General features: G+C 39.8%; 1 protein-coding gene across 13 annotated transcripts in view; it reads left to right on the forward strand.

Annotated features, from left to right (window-relative positions):
* tenm4 (teneurin transmembrane protein 4) overlaps nucleotides 1-14,673 on the forward strand; it is a 2,250,110-nt gene that overhangs the window by 2,071,271 nt on the left and 164,166 nt on the right. For all 13 annotated transcript variants that reach the window (XM_087988070.1, XM_087988077.1, XM_087988076.1 and 10 more), the window contains one exon: nucleotides 4,536-4,730. In XM_087988070.1, the coding sequence (XP_087844196.1) occupies nucleotides 4,536-4,730 (195 nt within the window). The remainder of the gene's footprint in view (nucleotides 1-4,535; nucleotides 4,731-14,673) is intronic.

Here is a 14,673-nt window from a genome sequence, read left to right on the forward strand (position 1 = left end):
AAATGAAGCTCAGCCTGCTGTGTATCACAGTTGAAAAAACACTGCTTGGAATCTCAATGAATTTTTATTGAGACAACCTTGAAGCTGAAGGTTACCATTATAGTCAAAAAGTGTGGCGCTGAAAAAGCACAGCAGGTCAGGCAGCATTCAAGGAGCGGGAAATTTGAAGTATTGAGCATAAACCCTTCATCAGATCTGCTGTGTCTTTTCAGCGCCACAATTTTTGACTCTGATCTCCAGCATCTGCAGTCCTGACTTTCTCCCGGTTACCACAATAGTATTATAGCTTGACTGTTGTGGAGCCTATCATTGTGAGGCACCCATACCATTGATCAACATCCCCATATGTTTTCAAGGCAAAGAACTGGCTTTAATGTGGGACTATGAGTACAAATAGTTGTTTCCATAATGATTTGAGTATTTGATGGGATTCAGCTGTGTTGAATACGTTTTTATCAACTAGTGTTTTTTTTTCAATATAGTGAAGTCTGTAATAGATAGTTAGACCTATACTTTAATTTAACCTCAGCATGGTTTCCGATGTTAGCGTATAGTGGTGTTGACGTGGAGGGTGTAGGGATTGTGCAAGTGAAGGGGATTCTTGTGTTAGCTGAGATAGGTAGGTTTTGATCTATAAGAGAATCGCATTTTAGGGAGCAAGAGGGAGCTGCAGACAGCAATATGGTGTTGTGGCCATGATCAGATCAGCTATGATCAGATTGATTGGTTGAACAGGCTCAAAAAGTCTGTTGGAATCCTCCTCCTATTTCTCACTGTCTTGTAATTGACCACCCAGCAGTACCACACCAGAGATTCCAGCCCTGGAAATGTCAGTGGCAGCAGCAAAACTTGTTGCTGTTCTTTTGATGCCTTTGGCTGCCATTTTACAAGACCTCACACCTAGCAGCCTGTCTTCAAAAGGCTGGTAAAATCCAATCCATTAAAGCAGTTCCTCTCCTGTGCTGCTTTCTGAGACTTGCTCAGTAATTTTAGCACTGTCTGTTTTTATTTCAGAATTCCATTATTCACAATATTTTATTTTTGTTGATCAGTAAACACAAGCAGGAATGGGTGCATGTTAAAGTGGTTAACATTGACTGCCAGTGATCCACAAGTAAAATGTGGAGCTAGGCAGAACATTCCAATTCTTCCTGACTATACACTCAGGGAATTTAAAACAATAGTAATCTATCTTTGCAAGGCAGCTTGTGACTGTTCTTTGAGTGTACACTGACTTGCCTCCCAAGGGCCTGATGACATTGAAGATACATAAAATAAATAAGCCTTGCTTGTATCACTCAACCTTGATAACCAAAAGAGAGATGATCCCTGTTTTATAAAAGACATTCCTAAAATACAAAATGCCATCAAATGTCCTCTTTTAGCCGACATGCTTCAGGTCCAATGATCCACACTGAACTTTCTGTCCTGTCCAGTATCTGACCCTGCTTCCTTTAGATCATAATTGGCCTATTGTTATAAGTGGTACTTCTCTAGAATATTAATGAGTGCATATGTTTGCAATGTGAAACATGATGTGACATTTGATTTAAATCTACAATCTGGATGCATATTAAGTTTACATTTAACTTACAGATCAAATGACATTAATATTGGGAAATGTAACAAGACTGGAGGAAGTATATTGGATTTTTCACCTGTTGAGTTACACAGGATAGATTCTACACTAAACCAGCTTATATTAGGAATGGGAGTTGGCCATTCAGCCCATCAAGCCTGTTCTCCCATTTAACATGATCATGGCTGATCAAATACTTCAACACGTTTTACCCACTGTCTAAATAACCCTTTCTGCCCCTGGAAATCAGAAATCCATCAATGTCTAACTTAAACATACTGAAAGGCTCAGCTTCCACAGTCCTTTAGGGTAGAGAAATCCTAAGATTCACAACCCTCTGAGTGAAAAGATTGCTTCTCATCTTTGCCCTAAACAGCACTCCCCTTATTTGTAAATGTGCCCCCTGGTCCTGTACTTCCCACCCAGGAGAAATATCCTACCTATATCTAACCTGTCTATCCCTTTAAGTACTTTGTTGGTGTCAAAACCTGAGAGAGTGCAGGCCCAGTTTACCTAATCTCTTCACAGAACAGTCCCACCATCCTGGGAATAGGTCTAGTGAACCATTGTTGCACTCTCTCAATGACTAAAATACCTTCCTGAAATAAGGAGTCCAAAACTGTGCACAGAATACTCCAGGTGCAGTCTAACCGAACTCCTCGACAATTGAAGGAGGACTTCCTCACTCCTGTACTCAATAAAGGATAATATTCGATTTGCCTCCTTAATAGCTTGCTGCATCTGCATGTGAGCCTTCAGTGAATTGTCAACAAGCACTCCGAGGTCCCTTTGTACATTTACATTTTATAACCTCTTAACATTGACAACCGTTTCCAGTCAGTGAGTCCTTGTCACTAAATGTATTTGAAATCAAATTGGACCACTGGCCATAGTCCTATGGCCCATTCACTGTATTTCTTTTAGCTGGGTGGGAGGGAAAAGATTTAAAGGGATCTGAGGGGCAACGTTTTCACACAGTGGGTGGTGTGTGTATGGAATGAGCTGCCAGAGGAAGTGGTAAAGGTGAGTACAATTGCAACATTTAAAAGACATCTGGACAGGTATATGAACAGGAAAGGTTTAGAGGAATGTGAGCCAAATGCAGGCAGATGGGACGAGTTCAGTTTAGGAGTTGGACCAACCCGTTTGTTTCTATGCTGTATGACTCTAAATCTTGAGTGCAGCACATTCAAGCAAACTGCGTGCTGCATAAGAACACAAACTAAGGTTATAAACAACTCGCAGTTTGTTCTTTCTGCACTTATTCCCGGCGTTACCTTCTGCAAAAGATATTCTAAATTTTATTTCAATCCCAGATGACTTCCCAAATTTGTTCTGATCTTATTAGGACCAGTAACCTTTCTTGTAAATGACGACAAAACCTGAAATTTCAATTATATACTCATAGGATAAAGGCGCAAGTTTCCATATTTTTAAACAAACGTAAAAATGTTAACTATACAAATCTTAGAAAAGCAAACAGTCACCATTACTTATCTTGAAATCTAAAATCCACATAACATAAGGTTAATGTGAACTAACGGGCAAACTATGATCAAATATGAGCCATAGCTTTAATGTGAAAGGTGAAGACAACCAAGACAGATGTTACAAATCTCCTCAGTAATCCACTCAGACAACAGCTTTCACTGCCTGTTACAAAACCCTTGAAATGGCCTCCTCTTCACAAGGAATTTCAGCTTTTCTTCTTCAAAAATATTCCCGGCCTGCAACAATTCTCCTCCACTGAAATGCCAGACACATTCGTCATCTAATGGAACATTATTCCAGATATCTGTTAAATATATGCCTTCAGATTCACCTTTTTGGTCTTTTTTTTCCCCTAACTGAGCTGACCTATTTCTGAGATTGTATCCTGTTGAATTTCATTGTCTAAACACAGGCCCTTTCCAGTTCCTCAGCCATGTTGCTACTGACAAAAGCTCACTTCACAGTTACTGAGTCGGATCTCCACAAGTTTGCTGTACTGAATTTGCCATAACACCCAACACCTAATTGAAATCCCAATTCACTAGCTATTCTGAGCAAACAAACTCCGAAGCTTTGCTGAACTTAAAATGCACCTCAGCTTCAGGATGCAACCAATGCCCATGAACTGTTGTTCACGTTGCCCTCTTGAACCGACCTGTTAATATTTTCCAACAGGAGCTACTGTTCCTGACCTGAGGTGAGATCCGATGTGTCGAAACATGACACATTCCAATCTTTAAATGTTACAAGACTCAGTTTTGACCTGCATCAAAACCACACAGGCAAAAATCCACAACATAGCTCATACCAGTATTTTTTAAGCTGCATTTAGGGACAGAGTGAGAAAAAGTGGCACATGCTCTTGGATGTTACAGATTAAAATTTATTGAAACCAGCTTTTTATACAAAATATAAATATGGAACAAATCTTATGTGAAACACTTCACAATGCACTTTGTATTAGCACAACAATACGCAGCCTCAAAGGAGCACTTTATTTTTCCAAGTCACAGGTCTGTTTAATTAGGAAGATAGAGAAAGCCAGTCATTGGTGTCTTCTAAAAGCACTGCCAATGAACGCTGCAATATTTTGTAAGTGAAACTTTGAAGTGAAGTTGTCTGTGTTTTGGCTGCAGAATAGTGTTTATCTGGAACAACATGAGAGAGAGGGAAAGATAGAAATTGTAAATGGGGAAAGTTTTCATTTGAAACTTCATAGTCACTCAAATTCAGCAATTGGTTGTGACCTTGTGACAATTTTCAATTAGCTTGATAGCAAAGCTCTTTTACTGTGAAGTGTTATATTCCAAGCATTGAAGAAAATATTAAAAACTAGAATAGATGTAGTTGAAGGCAAACAAACATTTTCACATATTCAGAATGCATTGGCAAAAGAGTTAACTAAACTGCCTTCACTATCAGTACTTAATAGTCAGGGTGACCTTCTGTTCATTTTCTTTCACAGCATCCTGCCCTGTTCTGTGCAGTGGCAATGGTCAGTATGTGAAAGGACGCTGTTTGTGCCACAGCGGTTGGAAAGGGGCAGAATGTGACATTCCCACAAACCAGTGCCTTGACCCATCTTGTGGTAACCGTGGCACCTGCATCATGGGGACCTGCATCTGCAATTCTGGCTATAAGGGAGAAAGCTGCGAACAAGGTAGGTGTCCAATTGCATCATTAATCATTTATTGTCAAATGTCTGAATTCATTCAGGACGAGGGGCAGAGAATGTAATCCTCCCTCAGACTTCTGCCATAAGGAAAATACTGAAAGGTTATACCCAGTAGAGATAAAATTAACATAACTATTGCAGTCTAGTGAAAAGGCTCATTATAGCATTAAAAAAATAGGCTGAAGGTTATAGTAAAAGTGAATTTGGACTTGCACACTTACCTATTATTTTCCCTACATGAAAGAAGCAACACAGTGCTCTGTTAGCTGTTGTTAAGCAATGACTAAATCATCACATTTTTCTTCCCAGTGACCTTCAGTTCAGATGATTAATTGTCAGGAAGTAGCCTCTTGCCCATTCAGTTTCTGATCTTTGTTTCCAGGACCACAATCATCTGTTATCTGAGAGGATCCTCACTTATTGGGGCCTTCTATATTCTAAACACTTTGTACCTCTGTTGAATGATAGCATGATACATAGGCCATGTAGAAAACATCCAGCACAAAAATAGATCTCATGTCGCTTGATCGTCTGGTTTGCAGCATCAGTTCCTTTATCATTTGTCTGCTGTGTTGACTGAAATAAATATAGTTTTGAACACGACAGCCACAGCCTAATTCTTTTATATAGGTTTTAGGTGTTTGAAAGTTATACAATGTTGTGACCTTTTGTATGTAGTCTTCAATATACGCAAAGATGGCAAGTTGAGTGACCAAGCCCTTTTGTGACACAAGTCAGCTGACATAGATCACCAATATCGAGACAAAAAATAAAAGCCAAAATTTGTGCTTATCTTTGTAGGAACATGTGAACACATGAAGTAGGAACAAAAGTAGATCACTTGAGCCTGCTCCAGAGTAGAAGAACATCATGGCTCATCTGATTACTCCACATTCCCGCCTACTCCTTGACCTTACTTATCAAGAATTTTGCCTTGCAAAAATATTCAAGCTTCTACCACATTCTGAAGAAGCGTTCCAAAACTATGACCCACTGTGAGAAATAAATCTTCTCTTCATCACTGTCTTAAATTCAGTGATCCCTTATTTTGATCCAGTGACCTTTAGGTTCTAGGTTTTCCCAGAGAGGAAATGTCCTTTCTACATTCACCCTGTCAACACTCCTCAGGCACTTGCATGTTTCAATCAAATTGCTTCTGACACTGGTGTAGCTTGTTCAATCTGTTCTCAAAAGACAATTGGCCCATTCTACTTATCTGTCCAGTAGAGTTTCTCTGAACTGCTTCCATTGCATTTCCATCTTTCCTTACATAAGACCAATAATGTACACAGTGCTCCAGATGTGGTCTCACCAATGTACTTTATAACTGAAACTTGCCTTCCCAATTTATATTATCAATTCCCTCACAATTAACATTATCAATCTATTACCTCTCTCCTTACTTGCATAAATGCATGTTAACTTTTCATGATCCATGCATGCTGAGACCCAGAACCCTTTACATATCAAAACTTTGCAATCTTTCTTCATTTATATAATGTTGTTTTTATTTGTCCCGCCAAAATGTACAAGTTCACACTTTGCGAGATCTTTATCGACTCATTTAACCTATTTATATACTCTTTTGGTCTCCTTACATTCTCTTCACAACTTACCTTTTTACCTGTCTTCACAGTACCACCAAATTTAGCAGTTATATCTTACACCAAGTCATTTATGTAATTTGTAAAATGTCAAGCCCCAGCACTGATCCATATGGCTCACCTTACATTACACCCTTGCAAACCTGAAAATAATTCATTTATGCCTGGTCTGTTTCTTGTTAGCTAGAAAATCTTCTACCATATTAATATGTTTCCCTTTTTTATTTTTGACAAGAAACTTTGATGTGCAATCTGATCAAATATCTTTTGGAAATTTCAATGCAGAACATTCCCCCCTCACCACTTTCATCCACAGAACATTTTATTTCCTCAGCCGTCTCCATTAAAATGGTTAAATGGAATTTCCATTGCAGAAAACCATATTGCTTTTTCTGGATTACCTTGAACATTTCTAAATGCCATAGGACCAAAGGATGTAGGATGCCCTGCTATAACATCTTTAAAGTAGCTTCTAACAACTTTCCTAAATAAGGGAACTTTGGAAAAATTAAAACTAAGACAACAACTATTTACCAGCTAGTTCTTTTGAGACCCTAAGATGAGGTCCATCAGGCTTCAGGGTCTTGTCTGACCACAAATCTGACAAATAACCATATTCCTGGTGATAATAAATTTCTTGCATTCCTCTGTCACTTCCACTTGCTGATTTGCAACTTGTTCTGCCATGTTACTTTTATTCACTGCAGCAAACACGGATACGAAATGCCTGTTGAATTAGTCTGCCATCCACTTAATTCTCCCTGACTCGCTGTCTATAAGACCAATGCTCACTTTAAAATATCTGTTAAAACTCTTAACTCTATAAAACTGTTACATTTCTAGCTAGCTTTTTCTTGTTTTCTCATTTTCCTTCCTCATTAATGTTTTAATCATTTTCACTGTCTCCAATATTTTGTCCAATCTTCTGACCCGCCACCCATTTTTGTGTAATTGTGTATTTTTTTCTTGAATTTTGACACTGACTTTAGCTTTTTTAGTTCATTTATATTACTTCTTATCCCTCCTTTCAGCATTCTTGGAGCATCATGCCACTTGCTTTCTTTTCTGTTATTTAGTCTCCCGGAGCAGGTAACTGCCACTTTTCATGTATTTTCTCTTCACTATATTTGTACCGGCAGCTCTGACTGCCACAGGCTTTCCACTCTCACCGTTAGTTACATGCAGATGGCACTGATTGAATCCCTTGCACAAGGAGTGAAGCAACATTATCAACATGTGGCTCAATATTATCTGCTCTTATGAGGGTAACTTGTATAAAAGAAAATAACATGATATCTGAATAAAATATGGGTGCTTGTGCACAGAATAGAATTTTAAATCATTTAATTTCAGAAACCAGTTTAAACACAAAACAATGTGCAGCTTTAATGTTTTATAATTCCTCATCAGTAATGAAATTGTTACAGTTCGGTCATAACAGACATCACAGTCTGTTGTAAGTGGAACTCATTAAAGAGTTGGTGAGTTAAATTTCGTGACAGCACTGATATTTTCTTATGCTTGCTCTTTTGCAATGGAATGTGCCCTGCTTCTGTGCATTCATCTTCACTTCCTGAAGTCTGGCGGTGGATTTCTGTACAGATACTTAGATCAATTTTGCTTTCGGATTGACAATACAGATAAACAAGTTCAAGTGTCAGCCTGTGCTGAGATTTGAAGTGTCCGAGTTGCCTGGTAATTTTAGCAGCAGAGGATTCAAATCCCAGAGTGACTTGAACTTGACTGCATTGATGCAAGCAATTTAGACAATTCACAAGTGGTTTCTTGGATATGACAAGAGGCATCAATGCAGAATGCCAGCCGAGGATTGCCAGAATTGATCACAATTTTAAAGTCCAAATCATATGCCTTTGAAATATGTTCCACGGTATTATGTTCATAAAGTTTGCTGGTAGGTTTGTGAAAGGTTGAGCCCAATAACTTTATCAGCAAAAAATACTTAGGCACAGGCAGAGGCTCTTAAACTGTTTTACAAATAGAACTATAGGCTTGAATCTTATGTTCCCATAAATGATGAGCTTGAAAGGGGGGGTGGAAGGGAACTTAATAAGGCAGTGTTCTGGTATGTATTAACCCATTGTCTTCCTGCCTCATTATTGGCAGCAACTCAGCGAACAAATGCATGAACTACGACCAGCATAAAATGTCTCCTGTTGCAGTTGACACCTTCTCCATCCCTTCGCTGTTCCTTCCCCCTTCCCTTTTACTCTCCAACTGCTCTTGTCACCTCCTGCAAGATGGGCTTTATGTGCCAATTTGGAGATTCTGTTGCTGTGGCTGGAGGTTTTGGTGGCTCTCAAAACCAGTTCAAGTAGCAGCCACCTATTGTGGCCATTTACTGGTGTCTATTCTTTCAAATAGAATATTGAACTGGAATTTTGTCATACTATCGGAATATGTAAAATAATCTGAAAGTTATTTAATTCTTCATGAATAAAATGTTTAAGACAACATACAGGGTGGAATATTTCCCTCCCTGCTGGGTCATGAGTAATGGTGAGAAAGGTGGGAAAATACAGTGAGAATGCAAAAGTCAGATCTTTAACATCAAGAAAATGTTCTCAATTTTCCCCTAAAGCCTTGACTTATGACATCAGAGTGATGACTATCTTACTGGCATGCATTTGCATCTTATTAAAACCCCTATTCACCTTGCTTATACTAAACTTCCATTTCTGTTCTCTTCCAATGAGAATCTAAATGGTGTGAATGCTCAACATGTAAATCAAAGAGGGTACCTGTGCCTGTAGTTCACCAGATCTTGTTCTGACCATCATGAGGCTGCTGCTTCTGTACTACCTCCCTGTGTGTCCCTTGCCGCCATTTTCCTAAACCCTTCATCCACTCAATTGAACTGCAGCAAGCCACCAACCTCAGCACATCATTACTTCTGCTGTCATACTAATGGGACATGATTTCAACCCTTCAGCACTTTACTTTGGAGGCAAAGGACAGCTGTGGCTTGGAGGTTGCCAGCCTCTGACCATTTCAATCCCTTTCTTAGCTCACAAGTGCTTACATACAGGTTGCCAGCCTCCTTGGCTTACATCTCATTTTAGTGCTGAGGGCAAGATAGGGAGTAGGTGATGGTGGGGAGTACAGTCAATCTATCAGTCAGACAGGGTATTGAAATGTCTTTGTGCTACATTAATGATGGGATAAAACAAGGAACTGCTGATTCTGAAGAACCACCACTGGACTCAAACACATTAACTCTGTTTCTCTCTCCATAGATGCTGCTAGACCTGCTGAGTTTCTGCAGGAATTTCTATTTTTGTTTCAGATTTCCAACATCCAGAGTTCTTTGTTTTCTTTTATCCTTAATGGATTTGGATTTGGGATTAGTTTCAGATTTTCCTGTATTTTACCTGCCATTATTCTTTCAGGTCCCCTCTTTGCTCTGTTGATTTCCTTTTTATGTTTCTCCTTACACAATCTGTAGGGCTTTTTCTGTTTTGACATCTGCTGTAAACCTTCCTCTTTTCCTTTGTCTGATGCTGTATAACCCTTGATATTCAGGGCTGACAGGATTTGTTGGCCCCAGCCTTTGTCTTTATTGGAACATGTTGGCCTTGTTCTCTCCCTGTTTACTTCTTGAATGTGCCCCACTGTTCTGACGCAGATTTATCTCAAAGTATCAGTCACCAGTCCTCTCTGTCCAAATCATATCCGATTTTATTAAGATCGGCCTTCTCCCAGTTTAGAACTTCAGGCCGATCCTTGTCCTTTTCCATAACAATCCTGAATTTAACAGCATATGGTCACTGTCTGTGTGGGGCATCTCCCAATCCTCAAATCCTCAAACCCATAAACGTGTCCGGGATGTTACTAAGGTCACGATCTCCAGAGCTCTGCTGTTCATGCCCTTTCCCCATGCCAAATAGAGTTACATCACGTGGCAGTGGGATTTTTCGCCATCGCTGACTTCCCCCAGGTGCAAGGAGTCCTGACAGTACACACATTGCTTTTGAGAGCTCCTTATCAGCAGCCAGATGTGGTTTTGAACAGAAAAGACTTTCACTCCACGAATGTCCAAATGAGATGGAATCATCAATGATGCCAAATTCAGGAAGTCTGTACCAGATAGCCTGGGAGAGGCAAAATGGTTCCCACAGTTTCTTGCCTTATTTCAAACTCCTTGAGTGATATAGGATGGTGGAGGGAGACAAGGATGAGGATTTGATGCCAGTTCATCTCTGGCATTGTGGGTCAGAAAGGCTGTGCTGCTTCATCGTAGCATGCTGTACCCTTCACAAATGAGGTAGGGAGGGGAGGTTGGGATGGAGGAATGTCCTGGATGCAGCCTTTCAGGGAGAATAACAGTAATCTTAGGAGTTCAAGATGAGACTGAGGATTAGGACATTGACCAGGAGGGCTGACAAGACCATGACAGCGGAGCCTGAGACACCAGTGAGAACCTCGTCAAAAACCATTTACAAGATGAATGAGCTGGGTTTGGACTTTGTTTCATTATTTAATATTCTGTTAGTAGTATGACAAGCAGTCCCTGTTTGGTGAAAAGGGCATATGGACCTTGTTATTTTTCCATTCCTTGACTTTTTGTTATGTCTGAATAAATGTCTTATTGTCCCATCTTATTGTACACTCGATAACTTTGGATGATTCCAATTTAAGATATCTACACAGCACATGCCCTCCTAGCTGTTTGAGAAAAAGCAGCAGCCAGTCAGACAGTGCACTAATAACACACAGAGCTGAGTTTAGGCAACTCTTGAGGGATCTGTCAGGATATCACATCAGAGTGTTGTGTAGTGAAGTCTTTCACGATAGCCAGTGGGTTGATAGCAATTCTGAGGAATCTCCTTTCATGTTATAATTCCTGCAAGGTTTCAGCAAGCCTGTGGACTGCTGAGTTGTTGTGAAATGCGAGAGCATCTTCTACAACAGAAATCAACATATGAAAGACAGTGCTTTACACAGCTTTTCTCAGCAGGAATGTGCTATGAGGGAGAGTGGACATGATAACTGATACATCTCCCAGTTCTGACTGCCAGTGTCCTCCCTTGAAAAAATTGTGTATAGACATGAGACATGGAATCATCGCTAATTCTGTCCCCTCCCTCACAGGGTGGCTGTAATGGTGGAATTGTGTGTTCAGGCCAGGACCTAGCACAATCACTGCACATTGTTTAGCCTCAATGTTGTATAGATGAGAATACAATGCTTTGGCACCATTTCTCAGCGTCCGTATTCAAGGATCCCTGATGTTATCTGCACCATGCCACCCCTTTTTTGAGAATCATAGAATCCCTATAGTGTGGAAATAAGCCCTTCAGCCCAATAAGTCCACTTAGACCCTCCAAGAGTAACCCACCCAGATCCATTCCCCTACCCTATCATTCTATATTTAGCCTGCCTAATGCACCTAGCCTACACATCCCTAAACACTATGGGCAATTTAGCATGGCCAATTCACCTAAGTTATTGACAGTTATTATTGCAGAGCTCAGAAGATCATTGATCTTCTTGCTGTATTTCTATCAACCATTTTTACCCAGGGATACAGCACTGACTCAGACTGTATCTGGTGGTGTGGCCTCCTGTTGTAATCAACTGAGACAAAGACAGCCCTATTCTCCACCACCCCACCCACCTACACCTCCAGGTTCCTGTCTGCAAAGCAGGAAGCTAACTTCCTTTACTTCTGGGCCATGACTTCAATGAGAACAGTCGAGTACCACAGTATGAATTCCTGGTTCGCAATATTTGAAGTGGTAGGTAGCTATGTTCTAAATATGTCACCAGATATGTGGACAGCAGGAGATTTTGCCAATCGCAAACACTTCTACCTCTCTGAGCACAGGGTGACACCTCAGTTTTTAAGTATGCCTGATGTTGCTCCTGGTTTTTTTCCTTATTCATTCATGGGATGAGGGTCTCACTGGCCAGGCAGCATTTATAGCCCATCTCTAATTACCCAGAGGAGGACAATTAAGAGTCAACCACATTGCTGTGGGTCAGGAGTCACATGTAGGCCAGATTGGGTAAGGATGACAGTTTCCTTTCCCAAAGGACATTAGTGTTCCAGATCGATTTTTCCAACAATCGCTAATGGATTCGTGATCATCATTAGATTAATAATTCCAGATATTTATTAAATTCAAATTCCACCATCTGCTATGGTGGGATTTGAACTCAGGTCCCCAGATCATTATCTAGGTCTCTGAATTAACAGTCCAGCAATAATACCACTAAGCCATTGCCTCCCCATATGCTGGACCATGAAGTTTCCAATTGTGATGGAGGATGATTCTGCTGCTGTTGATGGCCCATAATGCCCTATGGATGCCCAATCTTGACTTGCTAAATCCGTTTGAAGTCTATCACGTTTAACATATTGATGGTGCCACACAACATGATGTAAGATGTTACCAGTATCTCCACAAGAATTATGAGGTGGTCATTCTTACCAATACTGTCATGGATAGATGCATCTGCAGTCAAGGATAATTTTCCCTCTTGTTGGTTCATCACCACCTGCAGCAAAGGCAAACATGAGAAAATGTACTAGGAGTAGATGTGAATGTGGAATTTAAAACACAAACAGATCAGCCATGACCTTATTTAATGGTGGAGCTAGCACAAGGGGTGAATGGCCTACATCTGCACCAAACTTATACACTTCTAAGTGAGGCAAAAAAACAGTAAAGGTTGTAAATTTGTTCACAGAGCTGGAAGGTTTGTTCTCAGATGTTTCATCACCATGCTGGGTAACATCATCAGTGAGTCTCCGATGAAGCACTGGTGTTCTTACCACTTTCTATTTATGAATGCACACAAACAGAAAGTGGGACAGCACACCAGGGCTTCTCCAGAGGCTCACTGATGATGTTACCTAGCACGGTGATGAAACATCTGAGAACAAACCTGCCAGCTCTGTGAGCAAACTTACAGCCTGAACCACAACCTGAGCTACAAATCTTCACAAAAATTGCAAACAATAGATCAAGTTAAGGGGGAAAAATCAGTGAAACCCCTCTCAAAAGATCCACAAAAGTGAGATATGGAAGATTTATCATGAGGCATATCAGCCTACACTCATTAATGTGTGGTATGAAGTGATATCAGCCTGCACTGGGAACATGTTCAGCTCCAATTTCATTGCCGTGCAACCCAAGATCTGTTTACACTGTGCAAGTTAACAAATTATTCCAAAGGTGCACTAGACTCTGGGAAAATGAAAACCTCCTGATGTCAAAACAAGTCAGGTTTTTCTTACAGCGAACACCAGCCAAAAAAAAAGGAGAAATGTTTATATTAAGCGATCTGACTGCTTCAATTACTTGAGAAGATAACTTTTTATTGTAAATTTTTAAAAATCAGTCAACGTAACTGCCTTGAAGTACTTGAAGTCAGTACTTCAAGGCAGTACTTGAAGTCAGCCTGATATTTAGCAGCCACTGAATGTGATAATCAACCATATTTTTGTTGCTAAGGGAATGCTAGTAATTGATTTCTTGCTCAATTGACAGCAAAAATAATGCTATTTAGTTGTAAGAGACAGCTTAAAATGTTTAATCCCAAGGACTTTGCATTGTAATTTACAATAATTTGTCACTTATGAAGAAATGCTCTTTAACTACTTCATTATCAATGGATCACTTTTAACAATAAACAAGTGTTCTTTGTGTTAACTCAGCAAAAGAGAGTTCTGTAACTTCACCATGAATATTGCAAGGTAAAATGAAGTAATCACATATATTTTGCAACAACACATTTTAATGGGGTTTGTTAATTGAATGAGCAATCTACAAATAGTTTCTGTTTTTATGTTATGAAGTAAAGCTCTTTCAGTTCCCTAAGACTCAAATAAATCTCAAAATTCTGCCTATATAAAAATTATAACGACACAAACTTTTTCACGCCATAAAGGTTAATTAATCAGTAAGTAGCAAGACCACAATCATTAGGATGTCCTTTGAGTGAGTGCCAATAAACATCAAGAAAAATGTACGTGTATAGCTGAGTCATACCATTCAGGTACCATGTGGTGAAAAATTAATTAACACGAGTACAAAAGCTGTATCTTCCAGGAAACCATAGTGTATCCTGTGTCTGATAAGAGTCACACTGTGCTTTTATTACCACTAAGTGCTTGAAACAACAAGCATAGCCTCTAAGGTGCCAGGTTTAGCCCTGTTCTGCAGTTAGCAATCCACAGGATCATCACTCAGTTGACTGCTAATGGGCTAAGGCTGATACACTACATGCTGGTATTCATTTTAACATGTGTTCCACCTGCATCTCTTTGGACAAATACCACTGTTAAGTATAATAGACAG

The sequence above is a fragment of the Chiloscyllium plagiosum genome, unplaced genomic scaffold (genome assembly GCF_037043375.1).
Source record: "Chiloscyllium plagiosum isolate Xiang-an unplaced genomic scaffold, Cpla_swu_hap1 HiC_scaffold_6, whole genome shotgun sequence".
Lineage (NCBI taxonomy): Eukaryota > Metazoa > Chordata > Chondrichthyes > Orectolobiformes > Hemiscylliidae > Chiloscyllium > Chiloscyllium plagiosum.